This window comes from Drosophila gunungcola, unplaced genomic scaffold (genome assembly GCF_025200985.1).
Source record: "Drosophila gunungcola strain Sukarami unplaced genomic scaffold, Dgunungcola_SK_2 000018F, whole genome shotgun sequence".
Taxonomy (NCBI): domain Eukaryota; kingdom Metazoa; phylum Arthropoda; class Insecta; order Diptera; family Drosophilidae; genus Drosophila; species Drosophila gunungcola.
The window spans coordinates 1,083,213-1,110,578 of NW_026453200.1; the positions used below are offsets into that span (position 1 = coordinate 1,083,213).

At 34.0% G+C, this 27,366-nt stretch overlaps 1 protein-coding gene and 1 long non-coding RNA gene across 8 annotated transcripts; one reads left to right on the forward strand and one right to left on the reverse strand.

Moving 5' to 3' along the window:
- Positions 1-1,137: 1,137 nt before the first annotated feature.
- LOC128263773 (uncharacterized) lies at positions 1,138-25,732 on the reverse strand. The gene is made up of 4 exons (XR_008268513.1): positions 25,701-25,732; positions 7,037-7,750; positions 6,788-6,958; positions 1,138-1,602 (listed from the first exon to the last, which is right to left on the reverse strand). It is a non-coding gene; the product is annotated as an uncharacterized LOC128263773 (long non-coding RNA).
- Positions 1,786-18,125, forward strand: LOC128263770 (ATP-binding cassette sub-family D member 1). 7 transcript variants are annotated; one of them, XM_052998953.1, is made up of 10 exons: positions 1,982-2,146; positions 2,228-2,276; positions 13,513-14,196; positions 14,252-14,350; positions 14,424-14,563; positions 14,625-14,797; positions 15,998-16,860; positions 16,919-17,008; positions 17,083-17,208; positions 17,266-18,125. In XM_052998953.1, exons 3-10 carry the CDS (start codon positions 13,589-13,591, stop codon positions 17,363-17,365), a joined length of 2,199 nt encoding a protein of 732 aa, XP_052854913.1. In that variant the 5' UTR covers positions 1,982-2,146; positions 2,228-2,276; positions 13,513-13,588; the 3' UTR covers positions 17,366-18,125. The 7 variants fall into 7 exon arrangements, with proteins under 7 accessions (XP_052854916.1, XP_052854913.1, XP_052854911.1 ...); XM_052998954.1 differs by having other exon boundaries at positions 1,990-2,103; positions 2,239-2,276; XM_052998956.1 differs by lacking the exons at positions 1,982-2,146; positions 2,228-2,276 and adding an exon at positions 1,786-1,928.
- Positions 25,733-27,366: the final 1,634 nt, after the last annotated feature.

Here is a 27,366-nt window from a genome sequence, read left to right on the forward strand (position 1 = left end):
CAATATGTTCTCAGAAACACATCTCTATCTCTCTTCTTCCGGCTCTCGGCTAAGCTGCACGCACGCTTTGTAACTCCTCATTGTGAAACCCAAACATACATTAATAAAATAATAATAACACCAATTCGTGTTACCATACATCTTTTTCGAAATGTCGTAAAGAATTACGGAAAAAAATGAATTTTTATGGTTAATCTATGAATCTCAACTTTATTGATCACGAGGCCTTAGAGGTTTTAAGCCCCATCTTCGCAAATTAAAGATTTCCTCTAGCATTGGATCTTGATTCCTTGCCTTCCTGTTTGGGTGAAAATCCTGGGCGATGTCCTTTGCTACCAGATATTGAAGTTGCGGAATATCCTTCCTTGGCAAAAGGTGGTTGCGGTGGTTCAGAAATTTTACTCCGTTTGCCCACGGCATGGCTGCCCTTTTATTTAGTGGTCTAGATCCAGGAAAGAATGGGCAAAAAAAATAAGTTCTTTTATTCCTACTCAAATGTCCGTTTAATTTATAAACTGTTCCATTGAAGGACGTACTGAAAGTAGAACAAGTAATACTGCGACACAAAAATGTTAATATAAAATTTTTTTTGTGCTAGAGCTTAGTGATTCAATTTTTCTTTTAATGAATGATGTGCTAACACCACACCCTGCTCATACATACCTGTCTATCGGTATGTAAATGAGTCTATTTTTATTCTTGACGCTTCAAATACCTTTCAAGATTTCGTTCTAATAAAATCTTAATTTTTTTCTGTCACAAGTACTCCTTATATAATTAGGAAGCGCAGTTGCGGATTATTGTATATGTTGCAGAAACGCCGCATGTGTGAATAAGCTTTTATGGTAATCTCTTTGTTGAGTAATAGCCAATTCACAAAAGCCGCCGTCTACGTCAATGACAGTGCATATGAACTTACCGTCACAAAATTTTCTCACAATATTCCACCGTCAACCTCTGCTGTTCCTATAATCTCCAAGTCATTTCTCAAAATTAAAATGCTGGTCAATGGAGCAGGTGACATTGTTTTCAAATTGTTGATTTATGTGATTAAGATATGAAAGGGTTACTTAATAGAAATAAACACAAGAGTTAAGAATTTAAAATGTATTTTATTTATAATTAACAGATCCCCTATCAAAAAATTATATAGATTTGTGAATATATTAATGAATTCTCATTTTTTCATTTCCTTTAGTTTGAACTACACTGCGTTTTTAAGCACTCTAAGAAAAAAGACAATGTGCGTATTACATCAGTGATCAGCTGTTCTGCTGAACGCTTATGATACATTACGCATTATTTAATAAATGTTTGTTTTTTTTTTTTGTTTGTTTTGCTTATATTCTCATTTTTCTGTTTTTTCTTGTCGATATTTAAACCATCGATATAGGTAAGCTAGCAGATATGTATCATGTATTTTTTCGCTCCTATTTTGCTGATCATGATGGAATAATTTTTGCATATTGATCAGTGATCATACGCGTTCACCAGAACTACTAAGAAATACATCAGTGATCAGTGATCATGTTGTTCTGCTGAATACGTCCATTGGTTGTAGACGGTTCTTTCGCCGTTTTCCCATCGTTCCACTATAAAATACTGTAATGTGAATAGGCTATAAGTTTATTGGGCAGAATGGTAATATAGTAAAGTGGGTTTTATGTCGGTGTAGATACTATGTATGTTCTCATTACACACAGTTAAATATATGCAACTATGCAGTGTTTTGTACAACTATCGATTAATTTGTTAGTCAAAACCATTTCCATGATTGCTTTTGTTCTTTGACATACATTGTATGTATGTTTTTGTGTACATACATGCAAAGGTTGCAAAGAATTGTATGCGGCTGTATCTTTAGTTTATTACGTCGTGCATTGTATTACAAAATGTACTTAGTCCAAAACATCCATAGCCTTGCATGTGTATGTGCTCGTACTTGTTTATACATATGTACATATATATTAAAACCTAAGCTTTAAGCTCTTGTGTTGTTCGGTCGCAATATTTAGTTGTTCAGCGTGCATGCCATGCCTGCCTACGGGGAGTGCTTTTGTTTTCATTGTTAATCTGTGATAATTTTTTTTTCTGAGCCATATTGCAGAACATATTGCGATAAAATATTAGTTGAAAGTTGATTTATGTATGTAATCCTATCTAGTGGTGTTTACCTTCAAATGAACGTAAAATAACTTATGATTCTCTAATTTAACTGTGCATCCAGGATTTTTTTTAGCGTTTCAAATGACATTGTAGTAAAATAACCAATCAACGTAAGAACACAATAAAAATGGTTATAAAATGTGGTAATGGAATGGTTGCAAAAGCATTCGAGTTTAATTACTAGCTTCATTTAGTGAGAGCGCAAAACAATATTGAAATACATTGTTCTAAGCAGATCTTATAAACTTCTAACGTACGTTAGACTTGTTTTTCATAATTATACATACAATGTGCAAAACAAGTGTATCAAAAATGAAATTTCATGTAAAATATTCGTAAACTTTTTGCCCACTGTATATGTAGATAAAACGATGGCAAGCGGTTGACGAGGGTAGTATGGGTAATGCTACCCACTCGGTAAAAAAATAACTGTAAAACATAATTCATATTAAATGTACATATATCATGCATCATTTATATAAATCAAACAAAAAAAACCTTAAACGAGGAAAACAATCGTGGCGATCGCACTTTCAACCCTCAAAATACCAAATTTTGTGATGAAAAATTATTAGGCATTCGACTAAAAAGGTGCACTTTTTAAAATATCTGCTTCGGCCGCTCCAACAAAGTTTTTAATTGCAGAGAGCCGAATAATTACCAGTCAACAGTCGGTTCAGTAGGGGAGCATCCAATTTTAAAAACCTTAAAAACCAAACCTTAAATTAAAAGTACTAAAGTATTACAAAATGTTCCCCATCCCTTTCTATGACACTTGTTGAACGCGGTTCAAAATATAGCTCAAAACATTTATAAAGATTGTAATTCATAATTGTTCAAATATAACATATGCATTTACACTATTGATAAATATTAAATATAGTTGCAAGCTGGCGGGTTTAATTTGAATTGTTTTTCGTTTGTCAACCCTCAGAACAAAACTTCGGTCACACTAGAAAGAATAAAATTTTTACGCTGGCGTAACTGTTCTTTGATCTGAGTACTAAGCATTATTGTTAAAACATGGTTTATCCTGCTAATTTTAACGTTTACAGGTTTGCAGTTCTTTACCTTTAAATGTTCGAAAATATTTATCTACATAATTCCATGTTTCGGCTTCAAACTTTTAATTTGAATATGTTTTAATTTTTGTTTATCTACAAAGTGAATGAGCCAAATTCTACTTTTTATTTTATAATATTTTAATTGTATATTATTGAACAGTATTTTTTATAACGAAACCTGGCTGGCATTATTGTTATCAGCTCTTTCAATTGCTGCAATGAATGGGGTCAACAATGTAGTTTCATAACCCCATAAGCAGTATTTTGTATTTTCAAATCTAAGCTCACTTTGTGACGTATTTTTAAATTAAAATTGGGTTTTTTAACATTCGCCTGATCGACAAACTTAGTTAGAAGAGACAAGAATACGGACTGCATTTTTAATAAAGGACTAACATTGTTAACGACTTCCGTTATGTTTACACCCTTTTATATTTTCAATAATGGATACTGTTGCAGGGACATTCTAAGAGCTGTCAAAAAAATCTCAATCTTATTCACTATTATTAAAAATGTATCACAGTAAATCAGAAATGTGTAAAGCCGATTTTGTGACGTGGCGTTTAGCCATTATAAATATTACTTTAAACGCGTTTTTCTCAAAACTACTTTATTTGAGGTGGTTGACATGATATTTCAAGTTCTACTAAACCAATCCCTTTAAAAAATATAGCTTATACTATTCTCTATCGCGTCTGCCTCTGATTTCAAAAATTTTTGATTTTAGGTATTTTTAAAATATTCGAAAAGGTCGAAAAAATGGGTTAAAAAACATTGGTCAAAATGACCAAACACTTGTTTTTTAATCATTTTATTTGGCAATAGTGACTAAAACGTGAAAAAAAAGATTGAGATTGACTGGGCACACATTAAGCTTAATGAAAATAATAGGTAACGTTTTTAAAACCATTTAATTTTTAAGAAATAAATTTAAATTTCGTAGTTTTTATATCCTTGCAGAGAATATTATAATTTCAGCTAGATGTTTGCAGTGAAGGTGACATCTCCGACCCTATAAAGTATATATATTCTTGATCAACATCACTAGGAGAGTCGATCTAGCCATGTCCGTATGTCCGTCCGTCTGTCCGTCCGTTTCTACGCAAACTAGTCTCTCAGTTTTAAAGCTATCTGCATGAAACTTTCCCAAAAGTTGTCTTTCTATTGCAGGTAGCATATAAGTCGGATAGGAACAATCGGAAAAATAAATAACAAGAAAGAAAGCAAACTTCGGCAAGCCGAAGTTCATATACCCTTGCAGCTATTGCATTAATTAAATACTTTTGAAAACATTTAAATTATGATTTACTTGAGTATGTGCTAAAAAAAAACATTGAAACTATGATGATTTGCAGCTCAATTATTAGATAGTTATTTTATATATTTTTATTATTTCTATGGGAGCTATATGCTATAGACGTCCGATTTTGATAAAATTTATACCATAATTCTGAAATAATTAAACATTGCTATATGTCGAAGAACTAAACAAAAAATTAAAAAACAGAAAAGTTATAATTTTTTTTCATTTATTTTTCCGATTGTTCCTATGGGAGCTATATGCTATAGTCGTCCGATTTTGATGAAATTAAAACCGTAATTCTGAAATATTAAACCATTACTATATCTCGAAGAACTAAACAAAAAATTAAAAAACAGCAAAGTTATAATTTTTTTTCATTTATTTTTCCGATTGTTCCTATGGGAGCTATATGCTATAGTCGTCCGATTTTGATGAAATTTAAACCGTAAATCGGAAATATTTTACAATTACTATATGTCGAAGAACTAAACAAAAAATTAAAAAACAGCAAAGTTATAATTTTTTTTCATTTATTTTTCCGATTGTTCCTATGGGAGCTATATGCTATAGTCGTCCGATCCGGCTCGTTCCGACTTATATACTACCTGCAATAGAAAGACAACTTTTGGGAAAGTTTCATGCAGATAGCTTTAAAACTGAGAGACTAGTTTGCATATAAACGGACGGACAGACGGACGGACAGACGGACGGACAGACTGACAGACGGACGGACAGACGGACATGGCTAGATCGACTCTACTAGTGATGCTGATCAAGAATATATATACTTTATAGGGTCGGAAACGTCTCCTTCACTGCGTTGCAAACTTCTGACTGAAATTATAATACCCTCTGCAAGGGTATAAAAAAAATTATAACTTTGGTGTTCTTTAATTTTTTTTTTAGTTCTTCGAGATATAGTAATGGTTAAATATTTCAGAATTACGTTTTAAATTTCATCTAAATCGGACGACTATAGCTTATAGCTCCAATAGGAACAATCATAAAAATAAATAAAAACAAGAAAGAAAGCAAACTTCGGCAAGCCGAAGTTCATATACCCTTGCAGCTATTGCAAGAACTAAATATTTTTGAAAACATTAAAATTATGATTTACTTGCGTACATGCTTAAAAACATTCAAGCTATGATGATTTGCAGCTCAATTATTAGATAGTTATTTTATATATTATTGATTATTTCTGTGGGAGCTGTATGATATAGTCGTCCAATTTTGATGAAATTTAAACCATAATTCTGTAATATTTAACCATTACTATAAGTCGAAGAACTAAAAAAAAAATTAAAAAACAGCAAAGTTATAATTTTTTTTATTTATTTTTTCGATTGTTCCTATGGGAGCTATATGCTATAGTCGTCCGATTTTGATGAAATTTAAACCGTAACTCTGAAATATTTAACCACTTCTATATGTCGAAGAACTAAAAAAAAATTAAGAAAAGGCAAAGTTATAGTTTGTTTAAACTTATTTTTCCGATTGTTCCTATGGGAGCTATATGCTATAGTCTTCCGATCCGGCTCGTTCCGACTTATATACTACCTGCAATAGAAAGACAACTTTTGGGAAAGTTTCATGCAGATAGCTTTAAAACTGAGAGACTAGTTTGCATATAAACGGACGGACAGACGGACGGACAGACGGAAATGGCTAGGTCGACTCGTCTAGTGATGCTGATCAAGAATATATATACTTTATATGCGTTGCAAACTGCTGATTAAAATTATAATACACACTGCAAGGATATAAACATTGTTACAGTTTGCACAAGTATATATATAAATTTTATTTATTTGCAAAACGGATCAAATCATTCAAAGATATAACTTGCTATCTTAAGGTCACTAAAAATTAGCCCTTAAAGAACGTTTTATTGTCGTGGATAGACCCCTTTCCAATAAGATAACGAAAATCCAAAGTCCTCTATTGGCTTATAATCTAAAAACTTCCGCTACCTAATCTCCAGTCTTTATACAATTGGTCACTTTTACGACTTTAGCTGTGTGGGCTGGCGGTGCTCAGATAAGTTATCGTGGGTGCTTTATATTGCAACAAGTTTTTAAATATAAATATAAGTCTATGGATGAACAACATTGTGCATGTGCTTATAAAACAAATTGGCATTTCCGACCTTAAAACGTTTATAAATTCTTGATTAGAATCAGATGGTCAGAATCACTACTCGAGTGTTATGCAAGCTGGTCTCTTAGTTTTAAAGCTATACGGGGAAACTTACAAAAAAAAGTATTCTTGGTAGGTACGAGTCGGATTAAATCACTGCAGACGGCGGTAGTGACGATGCGCACCAAGAGCGGTTGTATAGGAGACTACTATATATAGCCGCAGAATTGAAAATCTGCTGTGGTGGTCCGATCGTAACGACTAATACACCAACCGAAAGGTGTCGCTAAAAGATAAGGGATTGTATACCAAGACTTGAGGAAGATTTATTGGTTCAGGAGAAGGGGAGGTGACAGTGACATACCTTTTTGGCACATTTTAAATTTTTTTAAAAATCCGCGTCGCATGACACCCAATTTGCTTGGATCCGATGCTCCGTTCAAAAGTTAATCAAACAAGAAAAAAAACAAAGTTCGACAAAACTTAAATATTCTTTAAAACATCTTAATATCGGTTTATGTGTATGTTTAAAAACAAAAGCTATGATGATTTTTATTGTTTCTATCTGTAACAGAAACATTCTTTGAAATGTTGGCCATCGTTAGATATGGTTTAAATATCCCTACAGAGGGTATTACAATTTCAGTCAGGAGTTTGCAACGTGGGGAAGGAAAAATTTTTACCCCATAAAGTATTTCTGATCAGCATAACTAGGAGAGTCGATCTAGCCATGTTCGTCTGTCAGTTCAACTGGCCGGTCGTCCCTCCTTTTCTAAGCAATCTCGTCTCTTAGTTTTAAATCTAACTGAATAAAACTTATCCGAAAGATCCTGTTCTATTGCAGGTAGTAGTCGGATAAAGCCGGACCGGACAATTATATCAAATGATAACATTGCTGGCTTACCCCTTGCAGAGGGTATTATAATTTCATTTCATTTCGTTTCCGACCCTATAAAGTATATATATTCTTGATCAGTGTCACTAGGAGAGTTGATCTAGCCATGTTCGTTTGTCCGTCCGTCTGTCCGTCCGTTTCTACGCAAACTAGTCTCTCAGTTTTAAAGCTATCTGCATGAAACTTTCCCAAAAGTTGTTTTTCTATTGGAGGTAGTACATAAGTCGAAACGAGCCGGATCGGACGACTATAGCATATAACTCCCATAGGAACAATCGGAAAAAAAGAAGACTTTTATAACTTTGCTGTATTTTAATTTTTTTTTAGTTCTTCGACATATAGTAATGGTTAAATATTTCAGAATTACGGTTTAAATTTCCTCAAAATCGGACTACTATAACATAAAGCTCCCATGAAAACAATAAAAATATATAAACAATTTTTTTTTAACTTTAACTTTTTTATTTTGTAATTTTTTTAGAAATTCTTTTTGAGTTATTAATAATTTGACGGTTCAGAATTACGCTTTTAATTTTATTATCGGAAAACGATATAATTGAGCTGCAAAGCATCATAGCTTCAATGTTTTTAAACAAATACGCAAGTAAACCATAATTTTAATGTTTTTAAGAATATTTAAGTTTTGCAATAGCTGCAAGGGTATATGAACTTCAGCTTGCCGAAGTGTGCTTCCTTTCTTGATTTTTATGAAGTTTAAGGGAGTAGACCACTATTTTTTTTTGGAAAATCGAATTTTTTTTTTGCATTTTCTGTTTTCTTATAACGTCAAAATTTATGTGAAAACCTACTTTTACAATACCGCACGACGTTTGGGACTCTCGAAACGTACATCTGGCGCTCGGAGTCATATCGTTTGTTTTCACGCTGCCATCCACGTATTCTTTCTAAGAATATCGCGACAATGTTCCAATAAACTGTCGTATTGATTATTCATTCTTTGTCAATCTCTGTATGCATTTTTCTTTTTTCTTTAGTTAAGACGTTACTTAATACATATATAAAAAAAATTTGAAGTTCGACGTTTTCCTGGTTTCACAAAAATAAAACCCAAAAAATGCTTAAAAACGGGCAGTCACAAGGAGACAAGATTAATTTAAGGAGTTTTAATATACACATTAAAAAATAATAATAATAAATATTCCAGGTGGTAACCCAATCTTTCCCCATTACTGGTGGTAAAATAATGTATTCTTAATCCATTTTGTAACGGCAATGTTTGCCTCTCGATGCTAGGAAACATTTTGTGGTTCAAATTGTGATTAACGGTTCTTCATTGAATATATATTTTCCTAGAATTGCTAATTTTGTACACCACAAAACTTGAAGGGTTGATCCAGCTGGCATAAAATTGGCTTTTTTTGTCTGTCAAATAAAATTACAGTCTAGAAAATGGTTCTAAGACACCTTAATATTATGTGTGGTACACCGTGCAATTTCTAGTTGACTATATTGCTAATCTAATCCGCTTATACCATTTTAAGATTAATACTTTTTCTTTATCTATTTCTCATTTTTTGGCTTTGTTATGTTTTCGCGTATATATAGGAATATGAATATATCCTTTTGTCTTGCTTGAAACTAATTTTTGTCTTAGGAAGAAAGCTTTCGACAGATAAGCCTTTTGTAAATCTTATTATGAAAATTATTTTTAGATATCCGCAGGGCCAAACAGTGAGTGGTTCTTATCAAAAAATGTTGAACACCTATCAAGGCAAAGGTATTTCTATTGAGAAAAAAGTTTTTAAAAGAATTACTAACTAGTTTAATTTCAACGCGCGGTGAGAACGGACTCAAATCTCGTGATTGCTTATCGTTAAATAAGAATATAACAGTTGCAAAAAAAACATTTTCAAAAGTGCCGAAACGAACTGAAGAAAATAGCTTTTCTTACGTTAATTTTCCTTTCTGGGTAATTGTTACAAAATATATTGAACTTTATAGCGTAAAGTAAAAAAAACAAGAAGGAAAGCAAACTTCGGCAAGCCGAAGTTCATATACCCTTGCAGCTATTGCATTAATTAAATACTTTTGAAAACATTTAAATTATGATTTACTTGAGTATGTGCTGAAAAACATTGAAACTATGATGATTTGCAGCTCAATTATTAGATAGTTATTTTATTTATTTTTATTATTTCTATGGGAGCTATATGCTATAGACGTCCGATTTTGATAAAATTTATACCATAATTCTGAAATAATTAAACATTGCTATATGTCGAAGAACTAAATAAAAAATTAAAAAACAGAAAAGTTATAATTATTTTTCGTCGTCCGATTTTGATGAAATTTAAACCGTAATTCTAAAATATTAAACCAATACTATATCTCGAAGCACAAAAAAAAAAAAATTAAAAACACCAAAGTTATAATTTTTTTTCTTTTATTTTTCCGATTGTTCCTATGGGAGCTATATGCTATAGTCGTCCGATTTTGATGAAATTTAAACCGTAAATCGGAAATATTTTACCATTACTATATGTCGAAGAACTAAACAAAAAATTAAAAAACAGCAAAGTTATAATTTTTTTTCATTTATTTTTCCGATTGTTCCTATGGCAGCTATATGCTATAGTCGTCCGATCCGGCTCGTTCCGACTTATATACTACCTGCAATAGAAAGACAACTTTTGGGAAAGTTTCATGCAGATAGCTTTAAAACTGAGAGACTAGTTTGCATATAAACGGACGGACAGACGGACGGACAGACGGACGGACAGACTGACAGACGGACGGACAGACGGACATGGCTAGATCGACTCTACTAGTGATGCTGATCAAGAATATATATACTTTATAAGGTCGGAAACGTCTCCTTCACTGCGTTGCAAACTTCTGACTGAAATTATAATACCCTCTGCAAGGGTATAAAAAAACTTACCGTCCGCACAAGAAGTAGGTGCTGCGATGAACAATCATATTTTTTAAAGATGTTCTTTTTGTTCCAATCAAATATAAATATCTTAAACCGCATTAAAGTTCGAGTCGTTCTGTCCGTCTGTCTCTCTATCGGTCTTTTAGTTCACCTTTCACCTTTAGAGCTGACTTGATGAAACTTTTTCAAAATTCTTGTTTATACTTGTAGTATATACAAATTTCAATACTTTAACAAGTAGGGATGCAAACTTCTGCTAGCCGAAGGCGACATTGTATTTTTTGTATGAAAGTTTAATTATTCTATAAAAGAACTATACTTCAATTTTTAAACTTTTTAAGTTTGTTCCTAAGTCATGTATATGATATCGTTGTCCGATTTTAATAATAATTTTAAACTAGTAAACCATTACATCAAAGTATAACTTTTTTAATTAATTTTTCCGATTGATTCAAAGCGTGGTATATAATTTAAACGTTCGATCCTGCCCGTTCCAACTTATTTTCCACCTCCAATAGAAAAAAAGATTTTGGTAAGGTTTCATCAGTGTGGCTATAAAACTAACAGGCCCGCTATTAGTTTGATGTATTCTTCCTGTGTAGTTCGACTGTTCTCTGAGGTTAGCTCAGAGACGGGTATTTAATAGTCGATGCACTCAACTATTAGAGATTAATACAAGAAAGGAAGCAAGCCCTTGTGGCTATTCCAAAAATTAGATATTCTTTAAAACACCGATATTCCGATTTGTTTGTCCGTCTGTTCATCCGTCTGTCAATTTCTACGCAAACTTGTCTCTCAGTTTTAAAGCTATCAGCATGCAACGTTCCCAAAAGTTGTCTTTTTATTGTAGGTAGTATATAACTCGGAGCGAGCCAGATCGGACGACTATAGCATATAGCTCCCATAAGAAACATTAATTTGTTTTTGTAGTTCTTCGACATATAGTAATGGTTAAATGTATATGTCGGAACGAACCGGATCGAAAGACTAAAACATGCTTTATGTATGCCGATTCTAACAATCGGCGAAAAAAAGACAAAAATTTGTAACCTTCTTTTTTTATTACGTTTTTTTTTTATTTTAATCGGAGAATGATATCACATAGCTGCCGATTGAATAATTGAGCTGAAAATCATTGAATTCGAAACAGAGATTTTTCAAAGAATATATAATTTTTGGAATAGCTGCGTATACTTCGGCTTGCCGTAGTTTGCTTCTCTCCTGTTTTGATAAAAATTGAATTTAAATATATTTTGAACGGAACGAGCCAGGCTTAATTTCGGACTATAAATATGATCCACACATCAACACCTCCCAAACAATGTATATATATATATATATATGATATATGATTCCCAGTGCTTACAGCTTTCATATTCGTAACTTGATTTACCGAAAGAAATATATTTTTATTTATTTCTAAACTTGAAACGCGATAAGCCGCGGTCAACAGTTTTTTAAGCAGTCATTCGGTAATTAATTGCGATGGGTCGTAAGCGTTATATCAGTCAGTAAAGGATGAGTCCACTTGTAAAATTTAATTTGATTATTGTCTACACTTTTGAACTGGATCAGCAAAATAGTGAAACAGTCGAAAAGGAAAACAAAATTTCTAAAAAATTGAATCAGGCGAAAGGCCAGAACCGCAACTTGTAGAGCAAAGGTCGGCACGGCTCCCATTCCGTGAGCATAGGCCAAGGTCTTGCCGGCAGCACGGCGGCCGACACAAACAGTATAAAAACGCAAATTACGCACACAAAGAAGTGAGAGCATGTTATAGTATATGTATCTTGTACTAGTTAAAAAGCGTGTAACAGGTAGAAGGAAGGGTGAAACGCCTATAAAGATCAGGATCAAAAGCCGAATCAAACTATTTATTTATTTCAAGTTTATTTCAAAAAAGAGCTTTAGATATGGGACTCTGTGAATGACTTTCGGTCATATCAGTCGGTAGACAAGTTAGAAGTTATTTAATCATCTACCGGCGCTCTGCCGGTACTTTGCCGTTGGTCGATGATGTAGAGAGACAGAACGAAATATTTATCAAAACAATTAAAAAGTAATTATTATTGTTATTGTTAAAAAAATTTCATTTTTAGAAAAAAAAATTTTATTTTAAAACAGCAAACTTATAATTTTTTTTCATTTTTTTCCGATTGTTGCTGTGGGAGCTATATGCTACAGTCGTCCGTTCCGACTTATGTACTACCTGCAATAGAAAGACAACTTTTGGGAAAGTTTTATGCAGATAGCTTTAAAACTGAGAGACTAGTTTGCGTAGAAACGGACGGACAGACGCACGGACAGACGGACATGGCTCTCCCGTGTAAAATTTGGCATCTCCCCGAAATTTTTAAAGAGCTATTAAAAAACACAGACACATGTCTATCGACAGCGCAACATAGGTAGCATTTTGGCCTTTGCTCTTCCGTTGTTAAGAGCACCCACCTAAATAGAATATATGTAGAAGCATATTTTAAAAAGGTCATCACGTGTTCAGGTTGTAAAACCAGCGCACTTAGTGTGCACTAAATTTTTACATAGCCAGCAAGTCATGTTTGACTGGTCAGCCCTGACCATCAGACTGCATTTCTTGCAGAAACACGGAAATTTTGTATTTAAATATTAAATATTAAATCGGACGACCACTGCTCCAGGGAATGGGAACTGAAATTTTTAAGCGGGCAGTTAGAATAACCGCGAAAGTCCAGAAACTACACGCTTAGAAGAGCGGGAGTGTAATGTAGTAAGGGCATGCAAGTCTAACACAAGTCTAAGCACAAAATAAAAACTGCAGAATCGAAAAAACACAGAAGAGAAAACACAAAAGTTCGGGAAGTGAACGGAGATATAAAAGTTTATATATTAAGTGACCGATATGTATCAATATGATGTATCCCACAGAAGGGTTATTAGAAACACAATAAAAACTCGGAGCGCACAAAAAAGCACGACCGCTCGCTTTGGAAGGAAAACAGTTATATAACTTTTTTATAACTATTATAACTTTTTTATAACTATTATAACTTTTTTATAATTTTATTTTCAGCCCTATTATTGATTGATTATTTGCCGGACCATCGACCTATACCAAACGCCCCAGCGCAGTTCTGATTTCTACAATAATGAGTGTTTTATCAAAATATGTTGACCGTATTGCAGAAAAATGTGAACAAAATGGGATCACGAAACACGCTTTTAGCTACGCCCTCGTGACCAGTGCAATACTAGCACTTACCATTAAGGTTTCTATCCCTTATGTAAAAAGCGCTCACACATCTACCGGAGGGACTCAAAAAGGAAAAACCAAAGTCAACAAAGGGGAGCTTACTCCATCAGGAACAGATAGCTCAGATGAAGATTTAAAGCTTGCGGAGGCAGAAAAGTTGTTGGTTGCTCAGCAGCTAAAAAAAAAAAATAACAATAATTTTATTGAGCCTGGACTAAACCATAAGTTTTTGAAGCAACTGAAAATGCTAGCTAAAATAATGATCCCACAAACCTTGTGCTATGAAACGGGATTGCTAAGCATACACACGTTTTGTCTAATTTCTCGAACATTTTTAAGTATTTATGTCGCTGCATTGGAGGGGGCCCTTGTTAAATTTATAGTACGAAAAGACATTAAACAGTTTGCTCTTGTGTTGCTTAAATGGTTCGGAATCGCCATCCCTGCTACATTTGTTAATTCTATGATACGATTTCTTGAGAGTAAACTTGCTCTAGCTTTTCGGTAAATAACTAATAATAGTATTTGAGACGGTATTTGATAAAACTTTTTTATTTAGAACTCGACTGGTGCGCCACTCATATCGGTTGTATTTTAAGAACCAAAATTACTATAGAGTATCAAATTTGGACGGAAGAATTGAAAACGCGGATCATAGGTGAGTTTTAAGACTACAAAAAATTAATCCAAAGAAAGTATACGTTTTATTAAAACAATTCATTTTCTTATAGACTTACCGAAGATATTTCCGTGTTCGCTAGTTCGGTAGCTCATTTGTATAGTAGCTTGACTAAACCATGCTTTGATCTGATGCTAATTGGCTTGGCACTGATGAGATCCTCTAGAAAAATGAAAGCTAATATTATAACGGGTTAATTAATTTTAAATAAGTACGTATCATGCATAACTGACAATTTTACTCCAATATGCAGGGCCGGCTTTGTCAGTCGGTGTTATTGCCCTAACAGCCCACATATTAAGAATTGTATCCCCGAAGTTTGGACAGTTGGTATCAGAAGAGGCGAACAGGTACGGTTACCTTAGACACATTCACTCCCGCATAATAACAAATGCAGAAGAAATCGCATTTTACGGTGGCCATAAGGTAGGTTTCTCTTTTTTGTTAAGATTTTAATATTTAACCAAGCTTTACGAAAAAATATGCAGTGTTCCGAATACATAAAAGCATAAAACAAGAAATGACAGCTATTGACAAATTTAAATATTCTTTAAAACAACTACATTCCACATAACATTAATTCGCTAAAATAATGTTTATTTAATTAGCTGTATATAATTTAAACAAGAAAGGAATCAAACTTTCGCAAGCCGAAGTTCATATACCCTTGCAGCTATTGCAAAAAGTAAATATTCTGGAAAACATAAAAACTTGCGTGAATGTTTAAAAACATTGAAGCTATGATGATTTGCAGCTTAATTATTCGATAGTTCATATGATATCGTTTTCCGATTTTCATAGAATTTAAAGCGTAATTCTGAAGTGTCACATTATTAATAAGTCAAAGAGGATTTAAAATAATAATTACAAAATAGAAGTTTGGTAAAGTTAAAAAAAAATATTTTTTTTTTGTTTCAATTAGCTTTTATTGATGATATAGCTATATCCCAATGATATAGTCGTCCGATTTTGATGAAAATTAAACCGTAGTTCTGATAAGTCGAAAAACTAAACTAAAATATAAAACAACAGCAAAGTTATAATTTTTTAAATTTTATTTTCCGATTGTTCCTCTGGGAGCTATATGCTATAGTCGTCCGATCCGGCTAGTTCCGACTTATGTACTACCTGCAATAGAAAGACAACTTTTGGGAAACTTTCATGCAGACAGCTTTAAAACTGAGAGACTAGTTTGCGGACGGACAGACGGACATGGCTAGATCGACTCTCCTTGTGATGCTGATCAAGAATATATGTACTTTATAGGGTCGGAAATGTCTCCTAAGCTGCGTTGAAAACTTCTGACTGAAATTCTAATACCCTCTGCAAAGGAGTATATAAAAGTATTTAAAGCTAATAATATATGATTTTTAAAGTACAACTTACAATGACTACGGTCCCTGCTACTTATGCATATACATATTAACCTATCGGCCCCGGTATACCTTTTCGTGCTCCTTTTAAAATGTTGTATCGGAAAATAAGAATGTTGGCGTTTGATTGTCTTAACTGCAACTTAGTTTGTAGTAAGAGCCATTTACTTTACTGGTTTCTAAAAATCATCGCATTTTTTTTACTGTATTTCGCAATCAATTTTCATTATTTTTTTTCTTTTATAATATATAGGTTGAGATGCAGCAGCTACGGCAAGCATATAATCGCCTTGTAAATCAAATGACCAGTATTTTTAACCAAAAACTTTGGTTTATAATGCTTGAACAATTTTTTATGAAGTATGTTTGGTCCGGAACCGGAATGATCATGGTATCCCTTCCGATTCTGACTGGCAGTGATGTAGGCTCTGCAACAATTCGAGACACAAACATAACAGAGTCGAGAGTTAGCGAGCGAACTCAATATTTAACAACAGCTAGAAATTTACTTATTTCTGCAGCAGACGCGATTGAGCGATTAATGTCTTCCTATAAGGAAATCGTGTCGCTCGCTGGGTATACTTATCGCGTGGCTGGCATGATGGATGTTTTTGAGGAAACCGCTCAGGGAGTCTATTGCAAGACGAGTGTAATGGAAAGCGATCAGTCAAATGGTGTTATTGAGTTTCGTAATGGAAAACCAATAGCAAAAGGCCGCATAATTTATTCAGATGAGCCGGGAAATATGTCAATAAACCTACGTGCAGTTCCAGTAGTGACACCCAACTGTGATATAGTTGTACCGAAACTTACATTATGCATCGAACCTGGTGTACATTTGTTAATAACTGGTCCGAATGGATGCGGAAAATCCAGCTTGTTTAGAATACTAAGTGGACTTTGGCCCATATACGCTGGAGAGTTGCAAATTCCACGGCCTGTAAAAGATGTTCCATGTATGTTTTACATTCCACAACGTCCATATATGTCAATCGGAAGCCTTTGCGACCAAATAATATACCCCGATACGCGTGAAGATATGAAACGCAAAGAAATAACTGAAAACGAGCTAAGATGCATTTTAAAACTGGTCAGCCTCGAACACATCGCTCAACGGTAAGAAATAAACACTTCATATAATTTAGGCGATATGTCATCAAACACACATTTTCAGTGATAGTTTCGACGTTGTTCGCGATTGGAAGGATATATTATCTGGAGGTGAAAAACAACGTATGGCCATAGCTCGCTTGTTTTACCATAAGTATGAACCAATGAATTTGCTACATTTTTATTATACTTACCTCGAACTATTTTAAATTTATTTATTCCCTCAAGACCACGTTATGCGCTTCTAGATGAATGCACGAGTGCAGTATCGATTGATGTTGAAAGTTCGATTTATGAAATTGCTAAAGGGATGGGAATTACCCTGTTGACAATAACACACAGGCCTACTTTGTGGTAAGATTTTTAAATTTCACATATCGCTTAAACTAAATGTAAACTATACCTGTTTAGGAAATATCACACACATATTTTGGAGTTCGACGGCTTGGGAAGTTGGCAGTTTAGAAAAATGAATGCAGATGAACAACAAAAAGAACAATTTCTATCTTAATTTTTTTTTAGCTATGAAGATTTAAAAAAAATTTTATATTTTATATATTAAGCAAAAAAATAAACTAGCTTCGGCAACCGAAGTTTTTATACCCTTGCAGATAAAATGTATTTAGCAACATCGTTCATACGACAGTTATAAGTTGTATATGTCTGATTCCTCGAATTTCATCGATTTGTATGGATCATGCTTATTACAAAGCAACTTAAATAATGTTATACACAAAGGTGGTTTGTATCAAAAGCAATGGAAAAGATGTGAGATACACTGTTCTTTTTTTAAACCCCTTCACTACATTAATTTCGAATGCTAAGAAACGCTTAAATGTTTACCTAAATAATATATAAAATTTAAAGGACACTCGAACTAAACTAAATGTTGTGATATTTCAAACTCGTTTAGAATAAAAACTGGGTATGCAATTATGCTTTGCATAGTATATATGTGTTTTCAGTATTTTGTATAAATCTACACTTTTACACAATTTACCTTGTGTTTCATTTTTGTAATTGAAAAAAACATCGCTCAAAAATAATAAATTTTGTACAAGCAATATTATGATCAAAAGTATTGCGAATTATAAAAGTGTCTGCAAGGGTATACACACAACGAAATTTAACCTTTTTCCAATTTACATATAAAAAAAATTATCGTTTATAATAATATACTTGTAAAATAATTGTTGTTTTGTGGTCACACCTTTGAAATAGGTTTTGTATAAATAAATAAATATCTGTATGTATTGATGATTTTTCCTATATATGTAATAACTATTTAATTTAGTTTTTGTTACGGGAGCAGCCTAAGGCGGCGTAAGGAATAAAACAAACAAAAAATAAAATAACAAGAGACAGAAGACACGGTGAAGTGCAGGTGGCAAAACACCGAAAATCGGCCAATACAGTAACCAGCAACGAATTGGTCAAAATAAGCAATTCACAAGAACATACAGCAGGCAATGGGTGTGAGCAGCAATTAATACGAAACTTAGCAGAATCCAGAAATGGGCCATAAAGTCAGGAAACGGGGAAATGATGTACCTAAGTGGGAACACTTAGATGACCCGGATGCAATACCACCGGGATAAAAGGTCCCCCCATCTTAGGATCGAGCAGTCACAGTCCAAGATAAACAGAGAATCGGGAGTCGAAACAGAAACGACCGCGGAACTGCGGAACCGCGTTTGGTCCATTAACGGCGAAAATAGTAAACGCGCAGGACCTGTCCGAGTGATTCCAATTTGGAACCCGATAGAAACCAACTTTTTATATATCATGGGATCTACAACCTCGAAGGCATCCGACAACACGGCCAACGAGGTAAACAACGTCGAAATTGTAGATTACAAGGAGGACATAACTAAAGTCTACAATGTTTTGTGCCTCATTACTGAATATATTGACTCTGAATTTCTTCCGGACTTACAAGCGATCTGTGCAGATTCGTCGGGAGAAAATCGTATCTGTCATTACAAATTGGCCAGAAAGGAGCCAGCACTATAATATCAACCCGTGCACAACTAACTAACTAACTTCATTACTAATTATTCCAATTTCGACAATATAAGACTCGTCTGAACAACAATAATAAATGAACAATTAAATACAAGCAAAAGACCAAAGTTTTTATATGTAATTGGAATCACCACCACTGCTAGAAGCGCTACCGTCAATCATCGCGATGTCATTTGTATCGCAATAAAGAGAATACCTTTTTTTTCGTTTGTGATAAATTACCAACATTGACCAATTCCAAGAAATGTCAAGTAACAAAATTTTTTTTATATAAATTAATTGAACAATTTATCTCGTCGATAGAAATAAATAGGGGTAAGTGAGTTGCGTTCGACTAACTTTCAAGCGAACTTTTATAAAATATATATATATATATATATATAAATATATACGTATATACCTAGATCTATGTGCAATTTAAACGTTTATATATATATAAACCTCATACATTAAATTTAAAGTCATTTAGTATCCATATCATTATTTTTATAAGTTATTCTTAAATTTATATTCAATTTTAACAGTTTTGGTCCACGTTAATAGAAATATATATACACCGCTTAGAATATTTCTCAATTTAATTAATTTGTCACCTAAATTAACACATTTATTTATTATTTATTTATTATCAATTAAATGTGAACCTTTTTAAATGAAAAACAAACAAATGAATCAACAAATTATAATGTGAAGCAGAACTCAATAATATCATGGTAAACGTCTAAAAAAAGGGGGAGCTGGCGAATATGGAAAAACTCGGGTTCGATCTTTCGGTCAAGCGCTCGAGATAGCTACGAGTTCTATCTTTTTCCTAAGGCACGATAAATTTTGTATCGTTATGTAGGGGAGGGAGTGGTTTCCAAAAAAACCCACCCCGTCCGGCGAGCCGGCACCTAGTGTGCCTACCCAGGACTCCCTCGGCCCAAGTCCTTTGGACTGGGCACTAATAAACCGACGTAACAGTTCACTTCTAACGTTTTGCAGAGTATGATTAGGAATCGTTAAGTTATGGTGTATATTGATGACTTCATTTTGTCGAACATAATCTTGAGATAAGTTATAAGAAAAGGGTGATCCTTCAAAAGCTTATCGGGGGTATAATGTAAGTGCAGGAGGTATTTTGCCGAATAATGACTACATACTTTTAGTTGTAAGTCTCTGCATTCATGCCTCGGGCCTTTCTCGTATTTCAGAAACTTTATTCAGAACTTTTCAAGTATTGCAAAATCTTTAACAGAATTGCTTAAAAGAGGAGGTCTGTACCCGATGTCACATCAGGAAAGGCAAGCGTTCCTTATCCTTAGATCTGCTCTAGCCAAACCGCCAGTCCTGCCTATTTGTAATCCTAGTTTTGAAACTGAGCTTTGGCGAGGTTTTGAGGCAGATGCTATCCAATAATGAACTTTACTCAGTTTTCTTTTTTTCTAAAAAGGCACAGGTGCGGAGTAACATTATCACAGCTTCGAACTCGAGTCTGGCTATAGTTTATGCTTTGCGCCAGTTTCGGGTTTATTGTAACCGCTTGCAACTCCTAAGTCCAAATTCTGAATGAAAAGTCGATTTATCCCCGTGTAGCCCGTTGGTCATTGGAATTAGAAAGCTACAACTTAAAATAGCTCATAGACCTGGTAGGCAAACCGAGTGGTTGAGAAATCCGTTGACCCGTGTGAACTATATTCTTTACAGAGGTTTTGCCGTTCCTTATAAAACCGTGAACTCATCTGGTATCCTACAGAGAAATGACCCCGCTAGTCGAAAACGAAAACACAAATGATCCATGCGACCCTGAATCTGTGACTTGTTTCGTAGAGTCTAGCACAACCATTGGTCCGAATGAATCTTGTTGTAGGGCAGATATTTGACAGGAGTTCGTTGGGCTTGTCGCGGTTACACCAGGAAATATTGATTTGGTGCGAGTTGAGAGAGCGATTAGAGAATAGGATAAAACCGTTTTGACAATCTTATTGGACTTTGTTTATGTGATCGAGGTCGATCAATTGTCAGGATTGGCCGAATGTAAGCTGTAATTTAATTTGAAATACAACTGTCATTGTTATGGAGTTTCCGAACTGTTTGAACATTGCCTTAATGCCTTTGGCCTTTTTATACCCTTGCAGAGGGTATTATAATTTCAGTCAGAAGTTTGCAACGCAGTGAAGGAGACATCTCCGACCCTATAAAGTAAATATATTCTTGTTCAGCATCACTAGGAGAGTCGATCTAGCCATGTCCGTCTGTCCGTCCGTCTGTCCGTCTGTCCGTCCGTTTCTACGCAAACTAGTCTCTCAGTTTTAAAGCTATCTGCATGAAACTTTCCCAAAAGTTGTTCTATTGCAGGTAGTATATAAGTCGGATCGAGCCGGATCGGACGACAATAGCACATAGCTCCCATAGGAACAATCGGAAAAATAAATAAAAAAAAATTATAACTTTGGTGTTTTTTAATTTTTTTTTAGTTCTTCGAGATATAGTAATGGTTAAATATTTCAGAATTACGGTTTAAATTTCATCTAAATCGGACGACTAGCATATAGCTCCCATAGGAACAATCATAAAAATAAATAAAAAAAAATTATAACTTTGGTGTTTTTTAATTTTTTTTTAGTTCTTCGAGATATAGTAATGGTTAAATATTTCAGAATTACGGTTTAAATTTCATCTAAATCGGACGACTATAGCATATAGCTCCCATAGGAACAATCGTATAGCTGCCATAGGAACTATCAAAATTAAGCTGCAAATCATAATAGCTTCAATGTTTTTAAACATACACGCAAAATTTTAACGTTTTCAAGAGTATTTAGTTTTTGAAATAGCTGCAAGGGTATATGAACTTCGGCTTGCCGAAGTTTGCTTCCTTTCTTGTTGTAATAATAAAAACCACGAGGCAATAAGACGGGAAAAAGAACGCCGCAACAGAAAAAATTTTGAATAAAAAAAGAGTTTTACGAAAAGAAATATTTCATTTTGCTTCCTTTCTTGTTTAGAAGAGACGACAGTTTGAAGGCAAGAATACGTTCAAATAGCTTGGAGTCACGGATGCGATCTTTCTTCTATCGGGAAATTGTCCACTCGAAAGTGATAAGTTAAAATTAATTTTGATATGTATTTGCAGTATTTGAGGACATAAGCAGTCAAGATTGTAAGAATCATCAAAGCCTCGAATAGCCGAGTGAATATTCTCATCTTCCACAGTTAAGTAACCATATTTACCAATCATCAAAATTATCTTTAACAAAAAAAGCAAACATATTTGAGGTTTCTATATCAGAATGAGAAGTTAAATTTTCAAGGAACATAGCAAAACTTTTTTTTTAATGTGAAAAACAAAAAGAGCTTCCAAATAAAAAACCACTTTCAGTCAATTATTTTTTTGACGTTTCTGCTAACTGTAAGTCTCAAAATGTATGTATATTCATACCCTTGCAGAGAGAATTACAATTTCAGTCAGAAGTTTGCAAAGCAGAGAAGGAGTCATCTCCGACCCTATAAAGTATATATATTCTTGATCAGCATCACTAGGAGAGTCGATCTAGCCATGTCCGTCTGTCCGTCCGTTTCTACGCAAACTAGTCTCTCAGTTTTAAAGCCATCTGCATGAAACTTTCCCAAAAGGTGTCTTCCTATTGCAAGACGACTATAGCATATATGTAGTAATATGTAATATGTATATGTAATCTCGCTGTTTTAACTTTTTTTTAGTTTTTCAAAATAACCATTACTAGTTAAGTATTTTTTAGAATAACGGATTAAATTTTTTGAAATTTTTTTGAAAAATTCTCTTGGAAATAGCAAGGTATCAAGCCGGTTTCGTAACCGTTATGCCTAACCGGTATAACCAAATCAAAACCGAAACCGAAAACGGAACCGATACATTTTTTTTTTGCCTAACCGAAACCGTAACCGAAATATATAGCAACCGGATTAACCGTAACCGATACCGAAACCTTTTACCGGTTTTGATAATGTCTGCTTAAGTAAATGTTTTAGTTTTAGAGGATTTTTACTTTGCAAAAAAAGAAGCATAAACAAATATTAACGTTAAATCATATAAAAATGCCGCGACCAAAAACAAACACTTCATACAACGCATTTGGACACAAAAAAACGGACCGCGGAAGGTCCACCGTGCTCACAGCAGCAGGTCCATGCACTTCGTGTGCGTTCGGGTTTTTTGCTCTCTCATTCTTATTCTCATTTTTATGCTCGTGCACTCATTGCACGAGTTCAGTCGATCAGTCGCAGAGAGGCGCTTTTTGAAGAAGGCTGCCCTGCGCTTGAATTCGTCTTTGTATGAATGCGTGATCATGCATTCTCATACACGGGAGCATGTGTGCGTTTATTTCATTTCGGCGCATCAAGAATATTTTGTCTTTTGCCACTTTTCAAACTTGGTACCCTAAGAATATGGGCGTATTTACTATTGGGTTATGATATAAATATGAATATTTTATGTTGTAATATATTTTTTAATATTATGAAATGACCAGTCTATATGTTGTATGGTTAGTGACACAATATTGATTTACACAAAACACAACACATACACCATATACTTTTTTTTGTAAAATGAAAGTTAATATTAAGCACTTTCATTGCACAAAAACTTGATTTTAATAAATTTAAATAGCTAGACCAATTAAAAATAATAATTGGTACATTTAAAGTGAACATTTTGACTTTGATTTTTTTAATTATTGCCTATGGAACCGACCACTGTGCGTTCTGAAGTTGTGCGTTTATGCCGATGATAGCGCGTTCCAATCGCCTTATACAATCCACTTTTATAGATTTATATCTAATATATAAAGCTATCAGTACGAAAACTGGGAATCAACGCACAGCCAAATCCACTGATTAACAATAATTGTAATTGGATCTCTGGCATAAAATAACTCCCATATATACGCGGATCCTTGACCTTTTTAGAAACTGTGGTGGTCTCCCGTCAGAACAACGCAATCAGCTTCTCATCCTTGTCGTCCAAGTTGGCAAATACCTCGGTCGCATTATGGATGTCCTGCTGAGCATTACAGAGTTTAGTAAACTCACTCATGTTCATTAATTTTAATTAATTTTTTAATTTTGGATTTGCCAAAATTCAAAAGTAAACAAAAGATCAGCTGTTCGTGCCACTCACATGTCGGAGTAGCATTAGCTAAATGCTAATGCGTCAATGGAATCAGGCTATTAAATGTTCTCCAAGAAAGCCGGACAGAAGGCCCGAAATCGGCAGCGACAAGCGGAATTAACGGCAGCGCTGTGGGCATAGTGCTAGCCTTGTACTTCGCATCCGCTGCATAGCCCGCTGCATTACTTTACCGCCTTGGTTAGCGGGACTAGCGTGGGACCACTGACTTAGCGCTTCGTGCCCGGTGCATTCCCCTCCACTCAGCGAGTTTTACAGAGAATTGCTTCCGGTCCTGCAACACCTTTGGGTTCCGTGCTAACTTATACGCATATAAAACTAAATTTAAGTGTTGTCAAAAATATTTAAATTTTGCAATAGCTGCAAGAGTGTATAAACTACGGCTGCCCGAAGTTTGCTTCCTTTCTTGTTGACTATTAAACGGAATAGAAACTAAAGCTTATGACTGCTGTTGCTACAACATTTGTGGTCAATGATAAGGAAAATATTATTATTATATTAATGGTAAAAAAATTAATTTTAAAACTCAAATGTTCGTTTTTGTTGCAATTTTTATAATTTGTGTCACCTTCCTAAGCATTACTTTTAGCTACAGCCTAGTACTCAGATCGACGAAATCCGGACGCCAGCTATGAGAAAAAGCGAGAGGCAAATATCCGGCGTACACTGATCTGAGTACTAGGATTTATGTTTAAAAAAGCTTCCAAAACATTATCATAACACAACTTCAAACTAACTGATTCCCAGTCAACAGTCACTTCCGATAGAACGAAGGTAGTTTTTATTAAAAATGAATATGGTAGACTGTTCCGCTGAAGGCGAAAAACTGTAAAAGTTTATGGACAGTAGCAGTGGCCTATAATAAATATTGCAATTGCTAATAAGTAAATTATATTCAATAGGGAAAAAATTAACATCGGAATTAAGAAATACTAAATCTCGTAGAGTATTACTGATTTGTATTAAGCCCATACTAAATAGATCATCAATGAAAAGTATCTTATGTGCTTGATGTAAGTTACTTGACAATAAGGAACAAGCTTCAGGATCTCTAGCCCAAACAAGTAAGAACAGGTTAAAGTCACGAATGACGCAGAGATGCTGTTGGTCCTTCAGATTGTTGTATATATAAGCATTATCCAGATGGGCCTTGAACAGGGAACAGGTTCTCCTATAGCCTATTCACGGTACACTTATTTTTGGAGGAACGATGAGAAGACGGTGATAAAGTAAAACCCCAATTCACACTGCCACCGTCGTCCGAGTGCTCAAAACATACATGGTGTTATTTAAACTGAAGGTGGTGAAAAAATAGAAAATTTATTGAATACTGTTATTATCTTGGTTGCCGAGGACTTAATTGATGACTGTATAAAAATGATTAAATGTTCATATTATAATAAACTAGTATTAACAATAAAATATTATAGCATACTAAAAGAGTTAAATACTTATTTTAAATTTTCTTTTATTATACCCTTGCAGAGGGTATTATAATTTCAGTTAGAAGTTTGCAACGCAATGAAGGAGACTGTTCCGACCCTGTAAAAGTATATATATTCTTGATCAGCATCACTATGAGAGTCGATCTAGCCATGTCCGTCTGTCCGTCCGTTTCTACGCAAACTAGTCCCTCAGTTTTAAAGCTATCTGCATGAATCTTTCCCAAAACTTGTCTTTCTATTGCAGGTAGTATATAAGTCGACAGTAGCATATGGCTCCCATAGGAAAAATCGGGAAAGAAATAAAAAAATTATAACTTTGCTGTTTTTTAATTTTTTTTAGTTCTTCGACATATAGTAATGGTTAAATACTTCAGAATAACGGTTTAAATTACATCAAAATCGGACGACTATAGCATATAGCACAGGAACAATCGGAAAAAAAATGAAATATATTATAACTTTGCTGTTTTTACATTTTTTTTTATTTTTTCGACATATAGTAATGGTTAAATATTTTAGAAATACGGTTTAAATTTCATCCAAATCTGACGACTATAACATAAAGCTCCCATAAAAACAGTAAAAATATTAAAAACAATTTTTTTTTTTAAATTTAATTTTTTATTTTGTTATATTATTTTAGAAACTTTTTTTGATTATTTAATTATTTGACAGTTCAAAATTACGCTTTTAATTTTATTAAAATCAAAAAACGATATCATATAGCTGCCATAGGAACTCAAATAATTGAGCTGTAAATCATCATAGTAAATCATATTTTTAATTTAAATTAATTTTAATTTTTTTTTTTTAATTTTTGCAATACCTGCAAGGGTATATGAACTTCGGCTTGCCGAAGTTTGCTTTCTTTCTTGTTTAATTATAAAATAAATACATTTTGACGTTTAGTAGCACATCACAATTACAGTATATTTGGCGGAACCATGGGAAGACGGTGGAAAAGTGAAACTCCAATTCACACTACCACCGTTTACATTTTACCGTCAAGGTCTTCTACTTCCAAGTAATCAAAGCAAAGTGAAATTCAACAGAAAATTGGTAAAAGTGGAAAATTTAGTGGATGTTGCTATTTTTTGGCCAAAATAAAAAAAATAACATCGTCCGGGCTTGCAAAGGAGAGCACCACAGTTTCTAAAAAAAAGCAAGGATCCCCGTATATGTGGGAATATTTTCCTGCAGGAGCTGCAGCATTAATGCATTGTGGACCTGCGAGCAGGGTTTGCTGCGCTTGCGTTTGTTTATTTTTACGCAAAATAGATTTTATATGCAAAATAAATCAGATATTGCGTCATCCCTGCTTGACACCCAGCTGCTTTAGAGGTGGCACTAACAAAAAATCGTTAAAAATCAGTATATTCCGGTATTTTTGTAAAAATGTTCGGTGCGAATGATTTTTAATCGCATTTACTTATCGCATTTATTTTAAATGCGACATTTAGACGTATGGGATTCCCTGTGTAAATAAATGCGCACTAGGCCAAATGCGTTTAAATGCGCCAATGGAATCTATTATTTATAGACTTTGAACTCTACAAATAACAGGTATAATTGGATCTTTGGCAGTGGGTTTTGGCAGAGCAATTGTATTTCTCGGATCAAAAATAAACAATAAAAGGTTCCTGATCCGTTTTAATGACTTTGTTTAATGAGTCCCAGGACATAGCTGAAATCATTTATAAAGTTTTTAATTCATAATTTTACACTTTTGAATATTACATATACTTATAGAATATTAAAGCAGCATCCCATTCACATCTCTGAGTTGCAATAGAATCAGGAACATTTGGGAAAATCCACTGATAGCCTAGTCCCACAGATCCCTTGCATGCGAAACGGTTGGGACAGAGAGCCACCGTCCACCAAAAGTCACGG

What these genes read in the sequence shown, in the direction of transcription:
- LOC128263770 (XM_052998956.1), top strand. Translation starts at nt 13,589, where the DNA reads ATGAGTGTTTTATCAAAATATGTTGACCGTATTGCAGAAAAATGTGAA. An exon ending in CATTTTACGGTGGCCATAAG is followed by an intron (nt 14,798 to 15,997) that starts GTAGGTTTCTCT and finishes TATAATATATAG; the next exon opens with GTTGAGATGCAGCAGCTACG. An exon ending in CTCGAACACATCGCTCAACG is followed by an intron (nt 16,861 to 16,918) that starts GTAAGAAATAAA and finishes ACACATTTTCAG; the next exon opens with TGATAGTTTCGACGTTGTTC.